We start from the raw sequence: 22,735 nt of genomic DNA on the forward strand, positions 1-22,735 counted from the left end.
TTATATTATTATTATTATTATTTATTATTATTATTATTATTATTATTATTATTATTATTATTATTATTATTATTATTATTATTATTATTATTATTATTATTATTATTATTATTATTATTATTATTATTATTATTATTATTATTATTATTATTATTATTATTATTATTATTATTATTATTATTATTATTATTATTATTATTATTATTATTATTATTATTATCATCACCATTATCATCATCATAATCCCTCTCATGAGATTACATTGGTAAGTCTTGAAATGTGTACGTGTGCTGAGGCTGTGGTGTCCTGTTGTGTACAAGGAAGGATCCACAGGGGACAGATTACATTTGAAAGCTGCTCATCCCCTGCTATTAGCGGTTCTCTGCCGCTCTGTGTGAGGTTCACGGTGCAGCATGCGGAGAGCATCATCATTATTACCCATGGATTCCATAATTTTGATCCCGACTGGCGGGCCCGATAGATAGGGTCTGTCGCATTTCCAGGCCCACCACAGACAATTTCCGTTCCGGGCCTGTCAGAGAACGAAAAGCGTCAATCACGGACGCGCAGGTTCCACCGATCACGACTTTGAGAGTCCACCCCACTTTTATCGCATCTGAGATCGCCTTCCTAAGAACACCGCAGACCAAAAGACGCTAGCGCGAATACCAGCCACCGGGTCGCGTCGCACGTTCATTATAAGCTTTCGTATCTATAATAGAGCCTCCTTCGTGTTCCTCCTTCGCCTCTCTCTCTCTCTCTCTGTCCACTTGCTCACTCTCTCACGCTTAATCATAACTCTTTCTGTTCCCTCTCCTAAATGGCACCCGTGAAGGTCACCAAAATCTGCTGCAGTGAGCCCCTCTATCCGTATACATCGTTCAAAGTTACCGTCCTCACCACTGTCATGGGTGCTAGTTGGGGCGGGCTACGTCGGTAAATGGGTTCCCTTTAGCTGAGGCCTCACCAGAGAGCTTTAACCTGCCTGCTAGGTGGTCCTACCTGTGCCGTTATTGCGCTCAAATGCCCCGAGATTCAGGTCACCATTGTTGACCTGAACAAGGCGCGTGTCGACGCGTGGAACTCGTGCGTCTACCCGGAATCCCACTGCCTCTTTCTCTGGGTGATTGATACTTCATGAATTCAGGGATGACTTTGACCTTCCTATCTACGAACCTGGTCTGGAGGAGGTTGTTCGCCAGTGCCGCGGTCGCAATCTATTCTTCTCCACCGACGTCGATAAGGGTATCCTCGAAGCGGACCTCATTTTTGTCAGTGTGAACACCCCTACCAAAAAGAGTGGTGTGGGCGCAGGCTTTGCTGCTGATCTCAAGTACGTGCAAATTTGCCGCTGTTCCTGAATTTACTCAGATCTTCCCAGTTATGTCGAGCTGGCTACCCGCCGCATCGCTGCCGTGGCGACTTCGTCTAAGATCGTGGTTGAAAAATCGACTGTGCCCTGCCGCACCGCCGAGTCTATGCGTACCATTTTGGAAGCCAATTCCAAGCCGGGTTGCCGGTTTGATATCCTCTCCAACCCGGAATTCCTGGCTGAAGGAACTGCCATCACCGATCTATTCTCCCCCGATCGCGTTCTCATCGGTTCTCTCCAAACCAAAGAGGGAAAAGACGCATGCCGATCTCTGACTGACGTTTATGCTCATTGGGTTCCGTAAGAACGATTTCAAAGGTGATTCAGACTCTACTCTGACGAGGCCTATTCTGAAGGATCGAACGCATCGTTACCGTTGGCCTGTGGTCGTCTGAGCTTTCGAAGCTTGTGCGTAAATCCTCTTACTTTGCGGCGGTCAGCTGACATCCCATCAGGCTGCCAATGCCATGCTTGCCCAGGTTCGATTAGTCCGATGTTGAACTGTAGAAACACTCATACCTTGACAGCGTATCTCATCCATCAATGCGCTCTCTGCTATCTGTGAAGCTACAGGTGCCAATATCGATGAGGTCGCCAACGCTGTGGGGAAGGATTCTCGTGTCGGCCCCAAGTTCTTGCGGGCATCTGTGGGCTTTGGTGGGAGCTGTTTCCAGAAAGACATCCTCAACCTGGTGTATTTGAGCGAGAGCCTCCATTTGCCTGAGGTGGCCGCGTACTGGAGGCAGGTAGTGGAGATGAACGAGTACCAGAAGGGCCGGTTCTCAAAGAGAGTGGTTGATACGCTTTTCAACACTATCACTGGCAAGGTGAAAAAATCTTGTCTGACTGTGCTGCTTTTCTGACCTGATATTCAGAAAATCGCCATCCTTGGATTTGCCTTCAAAGCTGACACAGGGGACACCCGGGAGTCTGCCGCGATCACCCTTATCAAGAACTTCCAAGCGGAACGAGCTCTGGTAACCATATATGATCCTCAGGTGAGAATTCCTGAGCCGATGTGTCGGGGGTTAATACTGATTCGTGTTACAGGTGCTGCATTCACAGATCTGCAAGTCGTATGCAACCAGGTTGCAGGTGCTTTTTTGCTAACCCACAAGCAGGGTCTGACCTGATGGAAGCCTCCTCTGGAGTCCCTCTTGAGACCAGTAAGGATCTGAATGCTTACATCGCTGAGTACTTGACTAACTCGTTTCAAGTCAAGCGCCAGGTCAGCATAGCAAGCTCAGCTTTGGAAGCTTGCCGCGACGCGGAGGCAGTAGTCATTGCTACGGAATGGAAGGAGTTCCGTACGATAAACTGGGAAGGAGTCTACTCCCACATGACCAAACCTGCCTTCATTTTTGATGGCCGTCTCTTGCTTGATGCGGAGAAGTTGAGAGATATCGGTTTCAAGGTTTGTCTGTGGATGATTACCAGTTTTAGTCATTGACTATGTTCATAGGTAACTGTAATCGGCCGAGGCGAGCGTCTTTGAATCCTCCGTATATACCCAGGCGCTGTCTTTCTCTGTTAAATACCTCTAGAGCCTTAGACGTACTGTTGTAAGAGGCCTGCAGAGCCCACTACATAATCATGTGTTGACATACACCCATTGTCATGACAAAGTCAGAACCAGCGTATCTGTGAAAGTGCCACGGTTGGGTTCGGAGCCTATTTATTTCTCGGGACCAGCCAATCACCTCTCGGTACCGAAGACACTGCATCTCGTCAATATTACGGGTGCCTGGTCTCCCAACATTTGCACTCTTCCGGGCCTAAATGGAATAGCGAATAGCTGCTCGTGTTCTTTCCTTCGACATCTATCTATTGCAACGTCACGCATATGGCGCTCCCTGCAGACTCGGACCCGTCCACCGTTCTGAGGTGCGCTTGGCATTCATCCTTTCAATGTCGTACTCATTATGTCCGTCAGGGAAGCGAAAGGCCTTGCACTTGACTTGAAGAAGAGCTTAAAGTCCACCCCTCCTTGGGATCGCGCTGTGGAGTTGCAGCGGCAAAGGTAAACCCTTTGCTTTCTCCAGCCAATCGTCCGCTGCGAATCTCATCACATCGTACAGGCTGAGAGATCATTATGTCCAGCTCATATTCCAGGATTTACGGGCAGATATGGCTCAGCAGCATCTGTGGTCTGAGACTTCCCACGCCATCATTGACGTCTACCGTGCTCGTATACAGCAAATAGAAAGTGCCATTGGCGCCGATCGCGCCGAACTCCGGGGCAATCTTCGGCGTAGCGCCCACGGCCCGGTCGAGCTGCGAAAGGTGTCGCAAAGCTTTCGCACTTTTCTTCTGCAAGAGGAGAAATTCTGGCGACAATTCAGCCTTCGGCTCGTTTCTTCTTACGGACTCATGGAGGTGCTTTCTATTCTTGCCCAAGTGGGAATTTCCGAAGAACCCGTGCTGGACGACGATGTTAACCAGCCAGACTTGAACAGCTCTCGGGCTATGGTTACCGACGAAAAACGGATCGATAAAATCGACATGTTGCAGCGATCTATCATTTACTTAGGAGATCTTTCCCGCTACCGCGATCTGAACGAAGCCCAATCAAATTCCAAGAGAACGAAAGGTCGCAATGGGATCGACAGTATGGAAAGAAAAATCTCGAGGGATTTCACAACCAGCGAAGCTTATTATCAAGCCGCAATCGTTCTCGCCCCGAATAATGGTACGCTATGGTCACGTACATACCTGCCTCTCTTCTCAGTTTGTGTCATGCATAGGAACTCCGTTCAACCAGCTTGCAATCCTGGCTACATATCAATCCAATTCCTTCGATGCTTTGTACTATTATTACCGAGCTGCATGCACAACTCAGCCTTTCGGCACTGTTTCTGAAAACCTCGAAAGGTTGTTATCCAAAGCGATACAGACGTACCGACGTGCCCAGACGGATGAAGAATCTCGTCCACCTATGGAAGATCACACAAATGCCGTAGATGCCTTAAAGCAGGACGTTGTCATTTTGCATGGTCTTTGGGCCAGGAACAGGCGAGTAATATTCTCTTCGTCCGCAATGTAGAGTGTCATCTTGCTCCAGTCGCTCCACATCTGCCAAGTTGTGTCATTCTATCGAAAACCGCTTTCACTCCCTGATTGTGGAGCGCACTTTGCCTCCCGAAGTTCTTGTGCGTCTGCTGCTCATGGATTTCGCTGTCCTCTGGCGTACGGAAAACTCAAAGGTGTCTACACGAGAGCCTTCGGATGGTGGAGCACCTGTGGAATCGTCTTCGAGCACCTGGCCCATTCTATGCCATATTCTCGACCTTATCAGCGATCTCTTTACCATTGCTCAAGATGAAGTGAGCCAAGCCGACGTCCAAGCAAGCCCCGTACTGCGTATTTCTGCCATCCTGCGTCGTGTTTTGCCCGCTCTAAGATTGGCTAGCAAATGGATGTGTTCACGTTTCGCATCCTCGGAATGGGATCAACCACCTTCGTCAGACCTTGCGGCTCGTCTGACAATCTTCTGGGCATCCTATGTGGCATTCCTCAATGTGATGTCTTGCTCGTTTCCGCTCTCAGACCTCCCCAAACCGAACCAGATCTTGGAGGAAGATTTTACGCCGATTGGGTTTCTGCCAATGCTTGCCCGTGACGCTGTCCCCCATATTTCTGCTCCAGCAGCTGCAGCAAAGTATCATCCAAACGAGGAACATCTCATCCGCATTGCTGATCTACTATGGGATGGTATTACTCTCGCCCAGGCAGAAGTACGTGCAACATTGGATTTATCATTCTCCCTCTGATTTCTTCCAGGCTACACCGCTGACGCCCTCTGACTTGCTTTTCGGTTCTAATGATCCATCGGCTAAGTGGACACCGAAGCTTGACGAAAAGCCTAAACGCACGGGTGTAGCTTATGTGGCTGGACAAGCGGATCCGGTTGTGTTGTCAGAGAAGGATGACGATGTCAGCACCACTACCTCCGACGATCCTGTGAACATGGCTATGCGCGTCGGATTAGGATTGAGTTCTCTTACAGATGCTGAAGAAGAGGAAGAAGATGTCGTACTGTTTCCGAGGGCGCCGGTGGAAAATCATGCAGTTGAACTTTCAGGTCCTACTGCTCAGGACTTGCTTCTGCAAGTGTTGGGGCTGCCTGAGCCAGCAACTCCGAAAGGCACACCAAGAGCTGTCACGGCGGGTGTAGCTGTTTCAGTGAAGAGCTCACCACGGGTATCGCAACCCGCTATTTTATTCGGACCCAATATCTGGTCTGGGCCTGGGTTTGCACCTCAACAGGGGGTACAACAATCAGCTATTTCCTTATACGGGCCGTATCGATCTGGGCCAGGCGGAGTTGATCAAACCTTTGGTGGTACATCGTAACTGGATTTGTTCGACATTTACCCAATGACGATAGACCAGCTCGTCTAGAAGACTCAGTTTGCTGCAACTGCCATTCGATCCCTGGAGCGACTTTGGGCGGACGTACGCTGCCAAGCAATGCGATGAAGAGTCATGCCTGTGGAACCACGCGAAGTGAATATACGAGACATCGCGATACTAGTCGTAAGGCTTCTGCCTCATTGAAGTTTCTTTCGGGCCAGCCAAGCTTTACCTACTCTACTCCCGTTGTCCCTTCCCAGGATGCTGGAAATCCATTGTCCTGTTGTGCTCAATTTATTCAAATCCACTCCAGTTTCGTAGCCTTCTTCCCGCAATGCATACACCAAATCCTATGAAAAAGGTCCACCTTTGTTCATAGCAGGCATTGTAATCGTACCTCAGTTGCAACATTCCCCGTCGCGCCAGGTGCGAATGGACAGCCCCCTAACCCTGCAACGGAGCTGTCAACAGTTCTAATCCCCATCTGCAGATGTGATGATAGGTCATTAGCCTCGAATTGTGTCTCGGGTTTGGATCTCGAACCTTCAGAGCTGTGAGCACGTTGGCTATAGCCATAGCGTAGGTATCATGGTTCTACGGCAAACAGGAGTAAGACCGATATCAAATCAAACTGGAAACTTCTTACATGTGCCTGAATGAGATCAGGATCACACTCAGCCGTCAAGGTTATCCAGGAATGTTCATGGTGCTCACCGCTAGCATCTCAATTGGCACTGCCGCCATAACAACATCAAGAAGCCTCTCCATGGTTCTCGGAGTTGCGGCTCCGATGGTGTCGCCCAAGGACACCTGTTCCACAGTGTGAATACCATGGCCTCCGGCTAGTGGAGCAGCGATACCTCATAACATCCCATCTCCAGAAGTTTAATAGTTACGTCTCGCACCTGGCAGATAACATGTCATAAAACAGTGATGATTTGAATATGAACCCAGGTGCCTTTTCGGGTTCGATATATCCCTCGTATGGACAAACGACTGCCGTTGAGACGTAGCCCCGTACCCGGAGACCGAGCTCAATGGCGCGTTCGACAACAGGGACAAAGCGATCCAACGATTCGGCAATCGTACAGTTGATGTTCCTCTTGTTGAATGTCTCGCTCGCAGCGGTGAAGATTGCGATTTCTTCACTCACTGGCTGTCTAGGATTCTCGCGCAGGAGGACCTCGAGACCCTCAAGTCCTTTCATGTTGGGCACCAGCACAGGATATGATGTTCCATGTTTGTGATCAATCAGCCGAAGAACTTCGGACGTGCCAGCCATCTATTGATCAGTCGCCAGGCAGTGTATAAGTGCTAATCACTTGACAGGAGTATGTGCAATTACCTGTGGGATCCATTTTGGAGAAACAAAGCTGCCCGATTCGATAGACTTGAGACCCGTTGCAGATAATCGATTGATCAGCTCAACTTTTGTTTGTACGGCAACAGGAAACGGTTCATTTTGGAGCCCATCTCTTGGTCCGACCTCTACAATCTTCACAAAAGGGGTGGGCATGTGGGCGCATCCTGCAGAGTGGAACAGGCGCAGTGTGCTGGGAAATCCTTCATAACGCAGAAAAGGCCGATGAAATGAATACATAGGGTGAGGGCGTCGTATTCAAGCTGTTGTCATCTCTACATGCCATTGATAGGGGGGTTCAAATATCACGCGTGAAATCACGTGTCCTTTTTCGTCCTCCCAGAAGACCCTGCGCCTTCTCACCGACAACACTCTCAGTCTCGTTCCATCATGGACAATCTTCCTACGGAGATTTTAATAGAAATACTGAACTGGTGTCTACTTGATAGGAATTCCTCCACAGATGTTCTAGCGGTTTCAAAAGCTTGGTGCGTTATTGGCTTATCTGTCCTCGATCGCGATCTTCGATTTTCCAGTCAGCGGCAGATGCAACTCTTCTTGCAGCGTTGTTCCCCGATGTATGCCACCACTCGATTGATCAGCATCTTGCTTGGAGGTGCCTCTATCCGTCCTGAAAGTCAAATATTTGGCGTAAATGTCGCTCGCAACAGCTGCAACAGATCGCGTTATGTCTCAATTCGCATGCTTTGGATCCGTTCCCTTCGTTGATCCGAGAAGCAATGACCTCTATAGAGTAAGCACGCTTGCAAAGGCTATTAGAAGGTGCGGTGGGCTGATGTCTGGAAAGTCCTCTGGATTTTTGCTGGTCGGGACCGGATCCACCCCATCACTGGTCAACGGCGGTTCGTTCATATTGTACAGTTAAAAAACACACATTGGTAATGACACAGTGCGATAGATTGTACCGACGGCAGCAAAAGAATTGTGCATCGGTTTAGCAGGTTGGACAACACTTCATAGTCTTCATCTTTCCCACATCGCTTTCCCCCAAGAAAGGGATATCGACACATTTGTCTCTGCACTCCTCCAGCATCCTCATCCTGTCTTGCGGTCCATCGTCCTCTCTCAAGCCGTGTTTTTATCCGCATCTGTCGTGGCGGACAATGCGACTGGCTTAGAATCACTCCGCCGATTTCACCTTGTGGATTGTTACACAGACTCTATCTGGGGTTCTAGCCTTCGTCTCGGAGACGTTGAGCTTGCGATCCACGACCAGCGTGATTTGCAGAGAGTCCGAGCTGTCGTCATATGCGAGGCGAAATTGGAGAGAATCGTCGGTGGAGACAGAGGTTCATGATTCAGCACACAGCATAGTCTCATTACTATGGAATCAACGACCCATGTCACCCCAGATAAATTAGACTGGTGGGTTATCTATATCCATCTGCTCAGAACCACTATTAGGGGCTTCTCCAACAGCAGATGCTGGACCGGACTTGGAATCGTGGTCTGGCCCTACTCGAGTTGGTTGATTACCTTCTAACAGTTCTTCGTCGAAACGTTGGTTATCCTTGGAAATTGGTGCCTGTTTGTTAGAAAATAAGAATTGACCTCAGTCATGACTCGCTTGCATTACCCTGTATGGCTCTTGGACCAGTTCGCTTGGCGAAAGCTCTTCAAGCGCTTCCTTGACTGTAGCACGACTATAAATCAACATAGTAGGACCACCGCCGAGGTGCAGGCCTGTTGCATCCCGTAGACCGTCGCTTACGGTTACCTTCATAAATGATCGTCAAGGAGAGGAATCATCGTGCGTGGATGTTACCCACAGGGACAATTTCGAGGTCTCTGAACTTGTGCCATGCCCCTATTGATGCTTGAACGTACGCGAAACTGTGTGTTCGACCATATTGTCCATCATCAATGATAACGGCCCGCAATGCATACTGAACAATAATAAGCAGGCGAGACAGGTGATGAAACTATGTGTTACTCCTTGATTTTGCGGTTCCGATACAGTAAACGTTGTAGACATAACGTCCTCTGTTTTGGATATCTGCTCATCCATCGCTATGCCGATCCATCAGTGCTGTCACCATGGAGCCGTGAATTTTTTGATTAGGGCTATACCTTTTGATTCCCTTTGGATAATGTCTGCGGCAGCCCGAAGGCGACTTCCCAGGTTTTGCAGCGATGCTTGTCGGTCGGGATCCGCTGTGCCAATGTGTCTATTCAGATATTCGAGGGTGGCGTGGATACTTTTCAAGGAGTCCCCATTCTACACACATCAGCATCTGACTGAGGGCGTTGTCACAAGTGCAATTACATGCGGGGTAAGCAAATCTTTTCTTTTTGCTTTCAAAAGCTGTAGGTCCAATTCGGCGTTCCTGTGCTTCTCCATGCGCTCGTTGACGCGAGACTCGTGCGAGGCCATAAACTGATCTAAGTAGATTTCGCTGGGGTACGTAAACAATTGTCGCTCGCTGTTGCCCTGATGCCCTATTTCGGCTTGGGATCGATCAATTTCGAAGACAAGAACCTCCGCGAGCTCGGAAAAGGCACGGGGCGATAATGACTGGTACAAGCACGGAAATAGGGCATTGTGCTGACTGTTTGGATGAAGGGTGATGACGTCAATTTCTGCTGAATCAGCTCCGTTGAGGACACTGCGCACGATCCTGGGAGCTTGTGTCAAACAGAATCCCTTTGCAGAGTAGAGGGCATCGCTAACCTCGGCGATATTTTATAGGGTCGAGAAATAGCCTCTCCCGCAAATGCTCTCAGAACGGTCTTGAGAAGACCTGTTGTTTCTCAACCATGCTCTTTATAGTGGCCCACAGGAACTCACTACTTCGGCTCTCCCCACCCGAGGGATATTCAATCTCTTCTCCTTTTCGGAGGAATTCGACAATGGCATCAACATTCAAGTACTTTCGATTGGTGAGAGACATGACCGAAAATAATTTTTGCAGCCTTTGAATGCACTGTACTGTGACAAGTCATCAGCATCGTTTGCATGACGATTCGTCCCTCACCTGTAGGCGGTATGCCCAGAGAAAGATCCTCCGCAGGGTACACTTCCAATCCCCGCCAGTAGTTATCAGCAATTGACGTCTCGATCGGCACAGGTAGGTACGCCAAAACGGTGTCTCGTATCTGCGGCACTGAGTACAAAGCTTGTAGAATAAGTGCATCGCCCTGAAGAGGCTCCGTTAGCCGCAGCAAAACTGGCCTACACAACATTAAGCTTGATAAATCTTAGATATCAGCCTTCAAACTCTCACTGATCTGGTAGACGTATTCGTCCTGATGGCGGCGGATCAGAATACTGAGGGGCCTTGAGGTAAGTCTCATTCAGACTGGCTTGGATTGCTTTATCGATATCCGATGCTTCCTGTTGTTGCCGCACTTGCGGCTGTGATGGAGCAGTCGTCTTTGATGGGTTTTCAGCAAAAGAGATTATTAATTCCAAAGCACGTACAGTTACTGGAACAACAGCCCATTCCTGCTTCTTCGGATCCTTGCGTGTGCTTGGGCGAAGCCGGGGTATATCAGTTGTTTCGCTTGCCTGCTGAATTCCGCCTGGGTGAAACACACATATAGATAGATAAAACTAGTGACTTACAGCATTATCTGTCATGCTATCGGTTTGTTTTACAGAGACTGCATCATAATATCGACCACTCCGAAAGGGAGGCGTGGGAGGTGCAGAAGGTTGAAAAGCAGGGGCCGCGTCTGGGACTGTGAGATCGATGAGAGGTGGCGGGTCAGAGTCAATCACAGGATTCTAGACCAGATTGAGTCTTGTCCAACAACCAGAAGTACTCATTATGAACCTCCGATAGCAAGCTATTGACCGCCGCTTCCAGGTTCCAGTTATAGTTCTGTAAAACCGCTGAGGTCCAGTTAACAATCCACCACGCTAGCCAGACAGATCCCGTTCATACATCGAGCTCGGAATTCGTCCACACCCTCCAGAGCGAGCGCTAGTAATTGGTCAATCTTTTCCTGCTCCATACGTAGAATGGTCACGGACAGAGGAACAAACACTGCGCTTCTGAAATGCGCGCACGACACGGGCTTTTTGGTTCCGTACACTTTTTCGCCGTTAATCTGATTCTACAGCATGATACATAGTGTAAAGCTTCTCCCCCGAGCCAAGGACCAAGAAGCCAGTCCGAAATATAGCTATCGACGCATTACTACGCTTATTGGTACATCCCCAAGAAGGATAAGATGGAGAAAGAGAAGCATATAATATGGTCCAAAGCATAGTGCATTTATTAAATTCCGGCAGTAAACTGCCTCTCACGACCTACAGGCAATCACGCGTTAGCTGTATTCCGCACAGTCTGCAGAGAGGGGCACGAACTCACTATTAAGGAGATGATAGGACGTGGGCACGTCCCCCTCGGGAGTTCCTGGTCTTTCTCCGAGCGACTGCATGAAGAGGCCGTCACCTCGGACATCTGAGAAATCAGACATGTGAGACATATTGACTGGCAGGCCCATGAAGGCGGATGCGAGTGCTGGATCTCCGAAAGGCATAGCCATTTGGTCGTTCCAGAACGAAGATGTTCGAGGTGGTGAGAAGGGGGGGAACACATTGGAGATGCTCTCAGGAGAACCAAATCCTAAGGAGTGGCTGTCGCCGGCCGAGGGGTACGGCGCTTGCAGAGGATGTGTTGACTTGGACATGGCATAACCAGAATTGGTCAAGGCACCATGGAGGTCCTCGGAGGACCGCGCGACACTCAGCGAACGATCACCGTTCTCTGCACCATGCAAAGTATTCCAAGCAGAGTCGGAATGGTGGGTAGCATTATGTAATGTCGGACCGGAGATGTTCCACATGGCTGGGCCTCCGAGCGCATCTTCACGACTGGCTAGTAGATAGCGAGCGTCGTTACTTAGTTGCTGAGCCAACTCGTGACTCCTTCTCTCGTCATCATCTGGATATGCGCGTTTATTGGAGCTTCGGAGGGCTTCAGGATGACCAGGAGGCCGCGAGAGGTCAACATCCCGAAGATCGACAAGGCCATTCAATAATTCCCTTGCTCGTCCTGCGCTTGGCCAAACAAGCTTTGAAGAACAATCAGCAAACGGAAGCGGACTTTACAAGAAAGGGCGCACATCCATCTCTCCTAGAACCGCCATGCATTTAGCAAGATTGACACGGGACTGCACATCAGAGGGATCCACCGTAGCTGGCGCCAGTGTTCAACGTCAAGTTTCTCAGTATTCCGAAGAATTGCGTACCATTGAACACATGCATAATACTGGCACTGAAGACGTAGAACGTGCATATTGCGGGACACCGCTTCAGTCCGAACGCCTCTTTGAACGTCGAAACTGGAAAAACACTGTTAGGGTCACTTTCTGATCTGTGATCAGGGACACGTACTGATGGTGCTGATGGCGTTGGCAGCAGTGGAACAGATCGCACGAGACGGAAGATCGTCCACAGGTGCAGATAGTCGTTCACCAGTGATACTGAGCCAAAAATAAACACGTGGCTCGTTCCATGGGGCAGGAAGACTCACAACGGACGATGCAGCAAGAGCAACGCGCAGTAGAATTGCATATGAAGCGTGAGAATATGGGGTGGCGGGACACTCGTGTTTGATGGTTGGTACTTCAACGAATCCGGGAGATTGATGAGCCAAAGAGCGAGGCGTTTGTCCAATTGTCTGAGGATGCGTTCTCCAGCCGCTCCCTCGGCATTAGTCCTGATGGTGTAAAGGTTCTCGTACACGCGCCCGAGAATCGACGCTATCGGGAACAGATCAGAATGGTTTGGACGCAACTGCGCAGCACATTTCCTCACCGAGGGTGGCCGAGGCATTGAAGCAGGCCAACGCATGCGAAGCCTTTGGCTCATACGTCAAACGGCGGCCGGCTGTTGACGCATCAGGAGAACCCGCATCGTCGAAGAGGGGTCGCCAGACTTCAACTTCTTCAGGCTGTGCGAACACGCGAGGTCAGGTCAGATCCACCTCATCCTACTGCTTGCTTACATCATTTTCGGTAGCAAGCGCAGTATCGTAGTCACGTTCGAAAATACCCATGGGGCGACCGATGTAGGTCGACACATATCGATCCAAGATAACACAGGCCCACCAGATGCGGCGACGGGTCTGCTTTTCCTCTTCTGTGAAACGGGACTGCCCGGCCGGGTGCTTCAAGAAATTGTTAGAATCGTTGGGTGCACGAGCAGCTGAAACGCACCCATTTCTCCATCGAGCGGTGAAGACCGAGATCCTGAGCCATCCGGACGGCCATTCCTAAGATTCATCAGAACGAGATCCCAGATCCGTGGCCGAGGAACGCACCAGTGTAAAGGAAAGACTGCGCCATTGCCCCAATACCTATCTCCCTGTAGCTGAGCAAAATGAGTGCCTGGCACGTTTCAGGTTGACTCGATGCGTATTTCTCATCTGGAGGAAGCCGTCAGATAAGGCCAAAATAATGTACCGAGTTCCGTACTGAGAATAAGCTTGGCTGCGGTGAGATACTTGTCGCCAGCATTCCACATCTTCCCATCGATCGGTAACGGGGTGTCCGTCGTAGTGTACCGAGCAGCCACGGTGAACATGGCTAGGAGAAGCAACGTGGGGATCCGCCCGCGAACGTTATCAGCCGGAGAATTGGCATCGCTAGACGCCATTCTTTCCCGGAAGAGCTCCATGAACTGCCTCTTGGGAATGATCGGCAGGACGGGCTGGACATAGGTAAAGTACAGGTCGATCAAGTGTTGTTGCTGAGAGAGAGAGGGAAGGCAGTCACGAGCATTTGCAGAGCTCAGGATTTCTTCCTCAGTCTTTACAACGTGATTTTCCGAAGGGGGCCAAACGCGCGCGGGGGGGAAACGCCTATCATAAAGTAAGCGCCGAACGGGAACCGGATCAGTCGCATCAGCTCACCAAATGCCCTCCCGGTGACGCTCGCTTCGGCTCAGAAGGTGCAAGCCACTCGCCTTCCCATGATAGCGGACCTGACATCATTTATTCAGTACAGCATGCCTCCGTCATCATTGAATAGACCTACTTGGTCATTTTCATCGATAGAAAGCTGGCCGACGACGTCAGCCAAGTCTACATTCTCGTCACCATCTTCTGATGGCGTAGGATCATCTGGAGAAGCTGCTCGGAACGAGTCACCTCTCTCGTTATCTGCGGAATGCATTAAACATAATTCGGTCTGAAGATAACCCGAGATCCGACTCACTGTACCGATGAGGCTGCGAAGGCGACGAGATCGCACCCGCCTGGTTGCCCAGGCTGTTACCACTCCCTTGGGAGAAGCCAGTGGGAGAGGTGTCCTGCTGCGGGGAACGCAGAGGTGCATCAAGTCGCCTTCGCTGGCGGGGGCTCGTACCATCATCAGGAACGGGGGAAATATTTGGGTATTGAATGGACGGAATGGCTGTGTCTAAGTGGTCCAAGTGAGGTAATCCAGAGGTGCCGCCTGTGTCATACATATGAATATCATTCTGCGAATTTTTGCAGACATGACGTACCTCTCAAGCAGGCATGAAGAGCGTTCTGCCAGTCGCTTGCGGACGCAGTGAAGTGTGTGGAGGGGCCTAAATCATGGTGAGTCGCATTGTCACCAACCTTGGGAGGAGTCATGCCTTCTTCCTGAATGGTGTTGAGCCCGAGCTGATCCTCCATATCATCAAACCGCAAGCTCGGCATGGGGATGTGACCCGAGCGGCCGGCAGAGCCGAAAGGGCTCGCCTCCACCTGGGCCAGCACCTCCCGCGCGAGTGGATCGCCGGACAAGTCGTTGACAATTGACTGGGCTCGGGCGTCATCGGAGAGCATGATGGTGCCGATGAGGGCTTGGAGCCGGTGCATTTTCGCCTCGAGCTTGTCGATGTAGCCCTTTGGAGGCCCGCGTTTGCGGCTGGGACCGAGGAATGTGCATGCTTCACCGACGTGAGAAAGGAGGGGAGAAGAGGGAGCTGTTGTAGATACTCACTGAGACGGAGGGAGACACAATTGCTGCAAGGTTGGTTCGGGCCGGTGGGCTCGCACTTGCACTTTGCCTTACGGCAGTTGTCGCATGCTGGAGGAATAGTTCAGCAAAATGTAAGTGGCGCTGATGGGGGAGAAGCGCAAGCGAAAACCCATACCCTTTGAACTTCGCCGCCTGATGATCCTATCATCTGCCTCGGATTGAGCTTGCTGAGAGGATTGAAACCTGACCAGGGGAGTGCCGTTCATGTCCATCGTTGGCGGTAGGGAGGTAGTGACTCGCTCAAATGCTGGTTTACTGGGGATAGAGAGGATGCTTTGGGATGGAGCGTGAGTAGGAAGCAGAAGGGTGGACCCAAAGGGGACTAAATAGTGTCCACGTCACGTATGTGCGTCAGCGATTGGGAGAGGGCTGTAGGATGATGGGTCGGAGGGGACAGGGGAGGTTGTTGGTTGTAGGGGTGGTAGACCACGGACTTTTTGCGCGTGCAGAGAAGAGGAAGAAGAAGGATGAGGAGGAGGATGAGGAGGGGATTAGATGGCAGCACGCGAAGATGATGGTGGTGGTGGAAGGGAGAAGAGTGTGACAGATGGACTAGACGACGACACCGATTTACCGAATTAGGGATAAGCGCGCGGGGCTTTGCTGGCGGATTCCGTCTTGAAACACCGGCACTTTCCCTTCTTCCAAAGACCACAGAGAGAGAGAGACACGGAAGAGAGAAATGTAAACACAAGCTGAAAAGGGGAAAAGGGCGGGGCAACATAAAATGACCAAATACACCGACGGCCGATTCGTTCGTGGGAGGATCGCCTGACCCTGGCAATGTCTCAGTGGAGCTGACTACCTAAATTGTCTAAGACTTTTACATAGGGTTCCCCCTCATCTCTTACACAACTTCTTTTAACCGGTCATTCGGCAACCTTTTCATTGGCCCCCGATATCACCTTCGTACAACGATCTTGCATCCTTCTAATATCCCCCACTCAACAACTACCGACAAGACTGAGGAAGAGATCCCGTGGGCCAAGTACCAACCTCATCAGGCGCTCCCGATATTCTGATTATGGCACAAAGTTCCCAAGCTCGGGTCGGCCCGGACTCACCCTCCGTCCTCGTCCCTGTTACCCCGCGTCCTCCGAGGACTCCTTCCCCGCACTCTCAATACCATCCCAGGGTTTAGGTCTCTTGTCTCCGTAATTTAAAATCCATTCAATCGGCAACATAAATTACTACATCTTTGCGGGGGGGGGGCGCTCGACTCGATGCCTCTTAGAGAACCTACAATCACTATGAAACACCTGAACAAACGAGGGGTTTTCCCCTGCAATCAGGGAGATACTCGACGTCGATATCGCCCTCGCTTGTGCACCCTCTTCTTCTCAAAATCATATTCATCGGCACCTCGGACTTTATCATGCTATCCATTGCCTTCTTCCGATGTGCTGTTGCTGCGATGTTTTGGCTCGAATTTCCACTGATCGGGGGGCGGTCCTAGGAACATACTACTGATTTCCACCCACTTGTTGCTGTCAGTGCTTGCAAGTAATGTTTCTTCATCACACCACGCCCCATAAGCTATCGTCTCGCCTTCCAATCTGATCACTTACCGAGCTCATCTCTCCCGTGGTACGCGGGAGCTCTTTCATTCAGCTTCCCGATGGGTCTCTCCAAAACCCCGATCGGAATATACCGATGCTGGAACGACAACGCTTCGCAGACATAGCGCCGCACGGTGTTGACGCCCTGAAAACACAAAAAAATCCTGTCAGCTCCGACCACGTCTTGACCAGTTCTCTTACTGCCGTGTCTGTCCCCTACAGTGAACATTCAGACATGACGTATAATACACAAGCGTGCAACAACGCACCCAGTGTGTTAGGCCATACTCGCACAGTTGCCGGACGATGTCCAATCTCTCCCTGGAGCTGATGTCCCATTCGCGGCGTTCCTTAATTTCCGTGAATATCCAGGGTTTGATGAGTGCTCCCCTTGCCACCATGACACCATCCACTCCACTCTGTTCGACGCACTCCCAGTACCCCTGAGACGAGTAAACATCGCCACCGCCAAAAATGGGGATTGGCGATACTAGATCAACGATAACAGAGATTAGCGTCCAAGACCTCAGTTCTCCCGAAGGACGTACATCCTTCGTCAGCTTCTGACGCACGGAGCACGTCAACGCATGTTTTAATGTAGTCCCAATCTGCCAGCTTGCTGTAACGTTGCTGACGGGATCTGCCGTGAATCTGCCGATTATGTCAGCCGAAGTACTTGTTCGGGACTCGCCAACTTGCCGTCACCGCGCTGACACCCCAGGAGTGGAGGCGAGGCATCAAACGATGGGCCAAATTCCTTCCATCCTTCACCCCGGTTCTGAGTTTTATCGTGAGAGGTGTTTCGCCCAACGTGCGGTTCATTCCAACGAGGATCTTCGAGAGCTTACTCTGTTGGTCCAACACTGCCAAAGCAATTAGGGGCTCTGACGTAGACCGATGGGAACAACCCACGGGCTGAGCCGGCCCCTGATTTGAACACCAGATCGATGGGACATCCGCAATTCAAGTCGACAAAATCAACATTGGGGCACTCTCGCGAGATGACTTCAGCGGCAGCGACGAGGGTACCGGGCTTGTTGCCGGCGAGCTGAGTACCAAATATGCCTTCAGAAGGGTGGCGCCGCACAAGCGACCACTCAGCCTTCGAGGCATTGAGAAGAGAGGCTGCGAGACCCATCTCCGCACAGGTTATTGAAGCGCCATAGTCTACACACAAGCGACGGAAAGGCTGGGCTGTTGTCAGGCCCTGATGCAATAACGGAGCGGGAATACCGTTGCTTACAAGGTTGCCCACTGTGCTCAAGGGCGCAAGGTCTGATAGAAAATCGCTTGAGATAGGCTTGCACTGCGTGGTAAAGCGAACGTACAGGTCTGATTCTTCCAATGAAGACGCAGCTTTTCCACCGGTCGCATAGGCACATCAGGAGTATCTTGAGGTTCCTCGTGGTGTTCATGCTGTCCCCTGGGGATTTTGGACTGGTCTCCCATCGTCTGCTCCGCGGATTCAACGTCAGCGTTGGCGGTGGCAGCACCCCTGCCACCCGCAGTCGGTGCATCATCACGGAGTGTTGCCAGGTAGGCAAGATACTCGTCCGACTTGGGAGTGGGATACTGTGAACACTTGGTAAGCATGCAAGTGTTCGCGAATAATAGTGCATACCTTCTTCGTGCGTAAATCCTTAAGCAATCCAGGACTGGCCAATCGATTGAGCTCCTGGAATTTTTCTCTCGCAATTTCTGCTTGGTTAGCATCGTATAGAATGCGTAGACCTACCCCGAGGTGGTCTTCTTCATTTTCAGGAATTGGCTCGACGTGGTCCGCAAGGAATCGACACTTGAATGCGTATTTACACTCTCCAAGTTCTCTATACTCTGGACAGATAATTCCTTCTCGTCGCCCAGTGTCGTTGTCCGGTTCAGCTGGGATAGTTACATAAGGTGGATGGGTCAAAAGCTCGCCCTTGCGGGGTATCCGGACATCAGGCAATTTCGACTCAAGATAAGATTTCAGGTCGTGCGAAAACTTGCAGCTAGCAAGTCTCAAAGATCGCAGACAGAAAGCGATCACTGAAGACTTACTCTTCTTTGGGGCACTTTATCCCACGACCAGCATTCCAGCAAAGATCAATCTCGTCATGTGCTTTCGTAAATCGCCGATTTTTATTTTGCCCACGTTTTGCCTTCCTTTCCTCTTTGGCTAGTCGACGCCTTTGAGAGCTGCTTAGTTTTTGTTTCTTATGCTCCGGTTCCTCTTCAGGTTGCTCATCTGAACTTCTTTTCGTTACTGCAAAATCATTTGTAGCAGGATTTGTGACGCCTTCAGCAGCGTCGTCGTCTACCACATCGACCACCTGAATCGATATGAGGTACCTGATTTACACACGAATCAGCCTCAAATAAAGAATAGCCATCCGCTCGTACTCTGCCTTGACTGGAGCCGTGCCTGGAGCGAGGATTGAGCTTGTTGCCATTGTGTCTAGAACAATGAAGACTTAGTAGGGAAAAAAGTGCCCTGAAGAACCCTGTTCATGACGTAATCTCCGACAGTGTATCGCCGAACTTATTATCGTTTGTTTTTGCTGGCGCCATGACGGAAATACTATTAGCAGCTGTCTTGGCACTTATGGCGAGTTATCGGCAAAATTCGCAATGTGACAGTTCAATTTCCTTACGAGTTGATGCTGAACAAGGAATCCACAACGTCTCAGCGAAGGCCAAGGTATTTGTCTGAGCTTGCCCATGCTCCTGCTCCAACAACAACCGGCGATAACAACGTGACCCAGAGAAGTCCACCATATGGGCTCGTACGGATGAGCTGTTATCGCCTGCAATCTGTGGAAGTCCTCGGCTCAACCTCTAGCGAATGAAAAGAAGCCAAAAATAGCGCAGTTTGGCACGTTCCCGGTGCGCAACATCAGTACAACCCTGTTGCTGGCTTCTCTCAATCCAACTCGGCGATTACAGCGCGTCGTACTGAGAATCATATTGAACACTAATATCTTACAAACCAATGAAAACCAGTAGGAACGTGCGAAGACAATGACAACATCTATCGGGTGGGTCCGCGTGGATCTTCTCTAAGGACACTTCTCGCCGTGACCAGAAGGTGCGGGCGTTTGTGTACGCGACGTTACATGGCTCGAGGGGCTCTGGGCACCACTTCCACTTGGCGTGCCTCCTCTGGAACTACCCTGCGTACGTCTGTTTCTGAAGCCGCGGCCTGAGTTAGAGCCTGGTCCACGAGGTTGGCGTACAACGGCCTCAGATTGCTTCTCAGCTCTGTTAGGTTTTTTCAAGGACGGGGCTTTATCGGTACCACTTGTGTTATTTGTCTTTGTGCTTGGGACGCTCGTAGAAGTGGATGTCGCCTGTACTTCGGAGTTTGCCGCGAAAATACGTTGCCGGGCAGCCTTGTAGTCAGCCTCCCTCTCTGCCAGAGATTTCTGTGGTGTGGCAGCCGCAGCAGCCTTCGGCGAAGCACTTTGGGGCCTCTGGAGAATGCGCATTGCTGGGGTAAAAGATGTGGGAGGAGGTGCCGGAGAAGACCCTCCAGTCACGATAATTTGCGGCATTGGCGCCCTTGAATTTCTGTTATAATACATGAGAACAATGCTCGACGCATACGGTGGAGAAGAGCATACGCTTCTTCCCATATTTGTCTGACATCCTTGCCTTTATCCTCCGTGGGTTCAGCATCCCAGTCGTCCGGTACCGTATAAGCAGGTTGTGAGGGACGTGCCCCGACTCCAGCGATGGGCTAATGGCGGAACGCATCCATCAGCATGAGAGCTAATGAGTGGCGCATGAGTCAACGAACGTACATTACTCCATTTACCAATATTTTGAGATCCGCTGCTCATTACAATGCAAAATCATACACGACCTCAGATCTGAAAAGACAAAGGCTGCTTCTCGACAAAAGTGGGTCAGTCGAAAGCCGGACGGACTGTCTTGATCATAGAGTGGAAAGGGCGGAGATGTTTGCTGGCGCGGAGTCGGCACGGCGTCAATGTGCGCTGCCGACCAACTCGAGGACCCTTCCCTGGGTGGCTATGCTTCCTTATGAAATGGTTCCGTGTCATCACTTTTTCGAATGAGCCAAAAAAAGTAGGCGCGCGAAAGTACATTCCTGCATCCATATACCCTCTAAAAGTCTCTACCCACGGCCAACTGCTGATTGAAAGATTTTATGGCACCTCCGTCATTATCCAGGGGCCTAAAAAGGAAACGGGGAGCCCCGGTAAGCAGTAAACCCAGAAAGGCGCGACCCGGCCCGTCAAAACTGCGAGGAGACGACGACTCCGACATTGTCTCACAGGCATCTCGCGAGGAAGACACCGGGTTCGGCTTGGATGATATTGACCTCCGAAGACCAGATGACGAGGATGGCTCGAGTGGAGACGAAGACGAAAATGAGACACCTGCTCAGAAGAGGCTGAGATTGGCCACATTGTATCTGGAGAACGTCAAAAGTGATCTAGGTATGCGTCTGTATTTCTAGGATGTGAATGCAAGGTTGCTTATCGTATATGCAGCTGCCCAACAAGAAGGAACGTTTGATGCTGCGGAGATTGATCGAGAGCTCATTCAGGCACGTTTAAAACAAGATGTGGTCCGTACCATTCGCCTGCCTTCCATGTCGCCTCCTTACACATCACCCATAGGTGCAACAGTCGGGGAAGCTGCATGACCGAGTTGCCGATCGAGTCAGCTCCGAACAATCATCCCTTCGTTTTCTCAAGGTTAGGGGACACCGATTACCTGTGACCTCTGCCGTAGCGAGCCAAGATGGCACCGCCCTTTTCACAGCCGGGAAGGAGGGTCATATCATCAAATGGGACCTACGCACGGGAAAACAAATTGCCTTCTTCCCCAAGCAGCGACAGGAAAAGACCGATGTGAAAGGGAAAGGAAAGGCGCGGATTCCTATTGGCGAAGATGTGAACGGACATGTGGATGAGGTGCTGAGTTTAGCTTTGAGCGACGATGGTCATTATCTTGCGAGTGGTGGGAGAGATCGGAGGATTGGGTTTTGGGAGGCGAAAGAGGGGCGGTGGTTGCGCGGTCTGGGTGGGCATAAGGATGCCATCACAGTGCGTATTTGTCCTATCAATCTTCGAACAGCATTAAATCTTTTACAGGGCGTCACGTTCCGTAAGGGTTCCTCCCAATTGTACAGCGCTTCTCTGGACCGAACCGTCAAGTCCTGGGACGCAGCAGTGCTCGCGTACGTCGAGACCATGTTCGGACACCAAGATGGCATTACGTCGATCGATGCTCTGCGGGCGGAGACGGCCGTCTCCTCCGGTGGTCGGGATACAACAGTCCGATTCTGGAAGATTATTGACGAGACGTACCTTGTTTTCCGAGGTGGGGGCCGGAGCAGACTGCGAGAGGTCCTCGAAGGCGGGATGGAAGACGCAGAGCAGAGTGAGAAGGGGAAGGGGTCGTATATCGAGGGAAGCCTCGAATGCGTGGCTATGGTAGACGAGAGCACTTTCCTCAGCGGTGGGGATAGCGGGTAAGTTTCCCTTCCAACTCATAATCACATGCTCATGCTATGCTAGGACAATCTCCCTCTGGAGCACAACAAAAAAGAAGCCCCTTTTCAAACAACCCCTTGCACACGGACTGAACGAGATGCTCTCCTCTACCGAAGGCCCCCTGCGCACACCCCGATGGATTACCTCTCTCGCCTCGCTTCGTTATTCAGACCTATTCGCCTCTGGCTCGTGGGACGGGCGGATAAGACTCTGGAAGATATCGGAGGACGTGCGCTCCTTTGCCCCTGTAGCGGAAGTACAGGCACCAGGGTTTGTCAACTCCCTACAGCTGCTCTCTCCTCCCTGGACGACGATCCAAGAAGCGGAATGGGCGCGGGAGGAGCAACCGGCAGGACAGGCAAGGGTGAACGGGGTGCCGAAGAATGATCAGAGACGGGCGATCGTGCTCGTTGCTGCTCTGGGCCAGGAACCGAGGATGGGAAGATGGATGAGGATCAAGGGCCCCAAAGCGCAGAACGCGACGCTTGTCGTCCCCCTGCGTTTGACGGGAGTGATCTCCCCTTGATGGCATTGGACGACAATCTTGAGCCGGAGGGTCATGCACGTACATCTAGCACATTGCATAATTCACCTTGTTGCACGC

At 50.8% G+C, this 22,735-nt stretch overlaps 7 protein-coding genes across 7 annotated transcripts; 3 read left to right on the forward strand and 4 right to left on the reverse strand.

The window, feature by feature from the left end:
• The first annotated feature begins 603 nt into the window (after nt 1–603).
• On the forward strand, nt 604–2,978 carry DACRYDRAFT_22677 (UDP-glucose dehydrogenase). Its single transcript, XM_040772920.1, has 13 exons — nt 604–854; nt 919–936; nt 993–1,086; nt 1,148–1,333; nt 1,382–1,672; nt 1,729–1,780; nt 1,828–1,851; nt 1,900–2,199; nt 2,248–2,370; nt 2,423–2,441; nt 2,494–2,538; nt 2,590–2,786; nt 2,835–2,978. Exons 1-13 carry the CDS (start codon nt 821–823, stop codon nt 2,865–2,867), a joined length of 1,416 nt encoding a protein of 471 aa, XP_040628506.1. The 5' UTR covers nt 604–820; the 3' UTR covers nt 2,868–2,978.
• Nucleotides 2,979–3,215: 237 nt separating this feature from the next.
• On the forward strand, nt 3,216–5,725 carry DACRYDRAFT_89295 (uncharacterized protein; the record flags this gene model as incomplete). The annotated part of the gene is made up of 6 exons (XM_040776905.1): nt 3,216–3,256; nt 3,306–3,392; nt 3,451–4,061; nt 4,117–4,384; nt 4,434–5,106; nt 5,153–5,725. The coding sequence occupies 6 exons, from the start codon at nt 3,216–3,218 to the stop codon at nt 5,723–5,725; spliced, it is 2,253 nt and encodes a 750-aa protein (XP_040628507.1).
• Nucleotides 5,726–5,922: 197 nt separating this feature from the next.
• On the reverse strand, nt 5,923–7,292 carry DACRYDRAFT_95150 (3-hydroxy-3-methylglutaryl-CoA lyase; the record flags this gene model as incomplete). Its single annotated transcript, XM_040777278.1, has 8 exons — nt 7,071–7,292; nt 6,684–7,007; nt 6,586–6,630; nt 6,440–6,535; nt 6,372–6,377; nt 6,269–6,319; nt 6,123–6,209; nt 5,923–6,075 (listed from the first exon to the last, which is right to left on the reverse strand). The coding sequence occupies exons 1-8, from the start codon at nt 7,239–7,241 to the stop codon at nt 5,923–5,925; spliced, it is 933 nt and encodes a 310-aa protein (XP_040628508.1). The 5' UTR covers nt 7,242–7,292.
• A 3,928-nt stretch (nt 7,293–11,220) lies between these two features.
• Nucleotides 11,221–15,438, reverse strand: DACRYDRAFT_100452 (uncharacterized protein). Its single transcript, XM_040767453.1, has 17 exons — nt 15,184–15,438; nt 15,030–15,116; nt 14,566–14,976; nt 14,274–14,513; nt 14,094–14,218; nt 13,970–14,040; nt 13,533–13,918; nt 13,379–13,483; nt 13,275–13,330; nt 13,064–13,225; nt 12,874–13,009; nt 12,590–12,818; nt 12,451–12,539; nt 12,306–12,398; nt 12,180–12,253; nt 11,423–12,128; nt 11,221–11,361 (listed from the first exon to the last, which is right to left on the reverse strand). Exons 1-17 carry the CDS (start codon nt 15,278–15,280, stop codon nt 11,330–11,332), a joined length of 3,099 nt encoding a protein of 1,032 aa, XP_040628509.1. The 5' UTR covers nt 15,281–15,438; the 3' UTR covers nt 11,221–11,329.
• A 1,008-nt stretch (nt 15,439–16,446) lies between these two features.
• DACRYDRAFT_53007 (FMN-linked oxidoreductase) lies at nt 16,447–19,059 on the reverse strand (the record flags this gene model as incomplete). Its single annotated transcript, XM_040775146.1, has 12 exons — nt 16,447–16,580; nt 16,637–16,772; nt 16,829–16,843; nt 16,897–17,117; nt 17,176–17,278; nt 17,315–17,490; nt 17,540–17,816; nt 17,871–17,902; nt 17,956–18,199; nt 18,249–18,627; nt 18,668–18,958; nt 19,010–19,059. The coding sequence occupies 12 exons, from the start codon at nt 19,057–19,059 to the stop codon at nt 16,447–16,449; spliced, it is 2,058 nt and encodes a 685-aa protein (XP_040628510.1).
• A 536-nt stretch (nt 19,060–19,595) lies between these two features.
• DACRYDRAFT_22679 (uncharacterized protein) lies at nt 19,596–20,535 on the reverse strand. Its single transcript, XM_040772921.1, has 3 exons — nt 20,410–20,535; nt 20,230–20,345; nt 19,596–20,176 (listed from the first exon to the last, which is right to left on the reverse strand). Exons 1-3 carry the CDS (start codon nt 20,446–20,448, stop codon nt 19,666–19,668), a joined length of 666 nt encoding a protein of 221 aa, XP_040628511.1. The 5' UTR covers nt 20,449–20,535; the 3' UTR covers nt 19,596–19,665.
• A 242-nt stretch (nt 20,536–20,777) lies between these two features.
• Nucleotides 20,778–22,671, forward strand: DACRYDRAFT_116713 (WD40 repeat-like protein; the record flags this gene model as incomplete). The annotated part of the gene is made up of 5 exons (XM_040770249.1): nt 20,778–21,069; nt 21,124–21,200; nt 21,253–21,681; nt 21,730–22,109; nt 22,156–22,671. 5 exons carry the CDS (start codon nt 20,778–20,780, stop codon nt 22,655–22,657), a joined length of 1,680 nt encoding a protein of 559 aa, XP_040628512.1. The 3' UTR covers nt 22,658–22,671.
• Between the last annotated feature and the right edge of the window lie 64 nt (nt 22,672–22,735).

The sequence above is a fragment of the Dacryopinax primogenitus genome, assembly GCF_000292625.1.
Source record: "Dacryopinax primogenitus strain DJM-731 SS1 chromosome Unknown DACRYscaffold_10, whole genome shotgun sequence".
In the NCBI taxonomy this organism is placed as follows: Eukaryota; Fungi; Basidiomycota; class Dacrymycetes; order Dacrymycetales; family Dacrymycetaceae; genus Dacryopinax; species Dacryopinax primogenitus.

What these genes read in the sequence shown, in the direction of transcription:
- DACRYDRAFT_22677 (XM_040772920.1), top strand. Translation starts at nt 821, where the DNA reads ATGGCACCCGTGAAGGTCACCAAAATCTGCTGCA. An exon ending in CGTGTCGACGCGTGGAACTC is followed by an intron (nt 1,087 to 1,147) that starts GTGCGTCTACCC and finishes TCATGAATTCAG; the next exon opens with GGATGACTTTGACCTTCCTA. An exon ending in CCAATGCCATGCTTGCCCAG is followed by an intron (nt 1,852 to 1,899) that starts GTTCGATTAGTC and finishes ATACCTTGACAG; the next exon opens with CGTATCTCATCCATCAATGC.
- DACRYDRAFT_100452 (XM_040767453.1), bottom strand. Translation starts at nt 15,280, where the DNA reads ATGGACATGAACGGCACTCCCCTGGTCAGGTTTCAATCCTCTCAGCAA. An exon ending in CGTCACCGGGAGGGCATTTG is followed by an intron (nt 13,919 to 13,969) that starts GTGAGCTGATGC and finishes ACTTTATGATAG; the next exon opens with GCGTTTCCCCCCCGCGCGCG. An exon ending in CAACGCCATCAGCACCATCA is followed by an intron (nt 12,399 to 12,450) that starts GTACGTGTCCCT and finishes GTGTTTTTCCAG; the next exon opens with TTTCGACGTTCAAAGAGGCG.
- DACRYDRAFT_22679 (XM_040772921.1), bottom strand. Translation starts at nt 20,448, where the DNA reads ATGAGCAGCGGATCTCAAAATATTGGTAAATGGAGTAAT. An exon ending in ATATTGGTAAATGGAGTAAT is followed by an intron (nt 20,346 to 20,409) that starts GTACGTTCGTTG and finishes TTCCGCCATTAG; the next exon opens with CCCATCGCTGGAGTCGGGGC. An exon ending in AGACAAATATGGGAAGAAGC is followed by an intron (nt 20,177 to 20,229) that starts GTATGCTCTTCT and finishes GTATTATAACAG; the next exon opens with AAATTCAAGGGCGCCAATGC.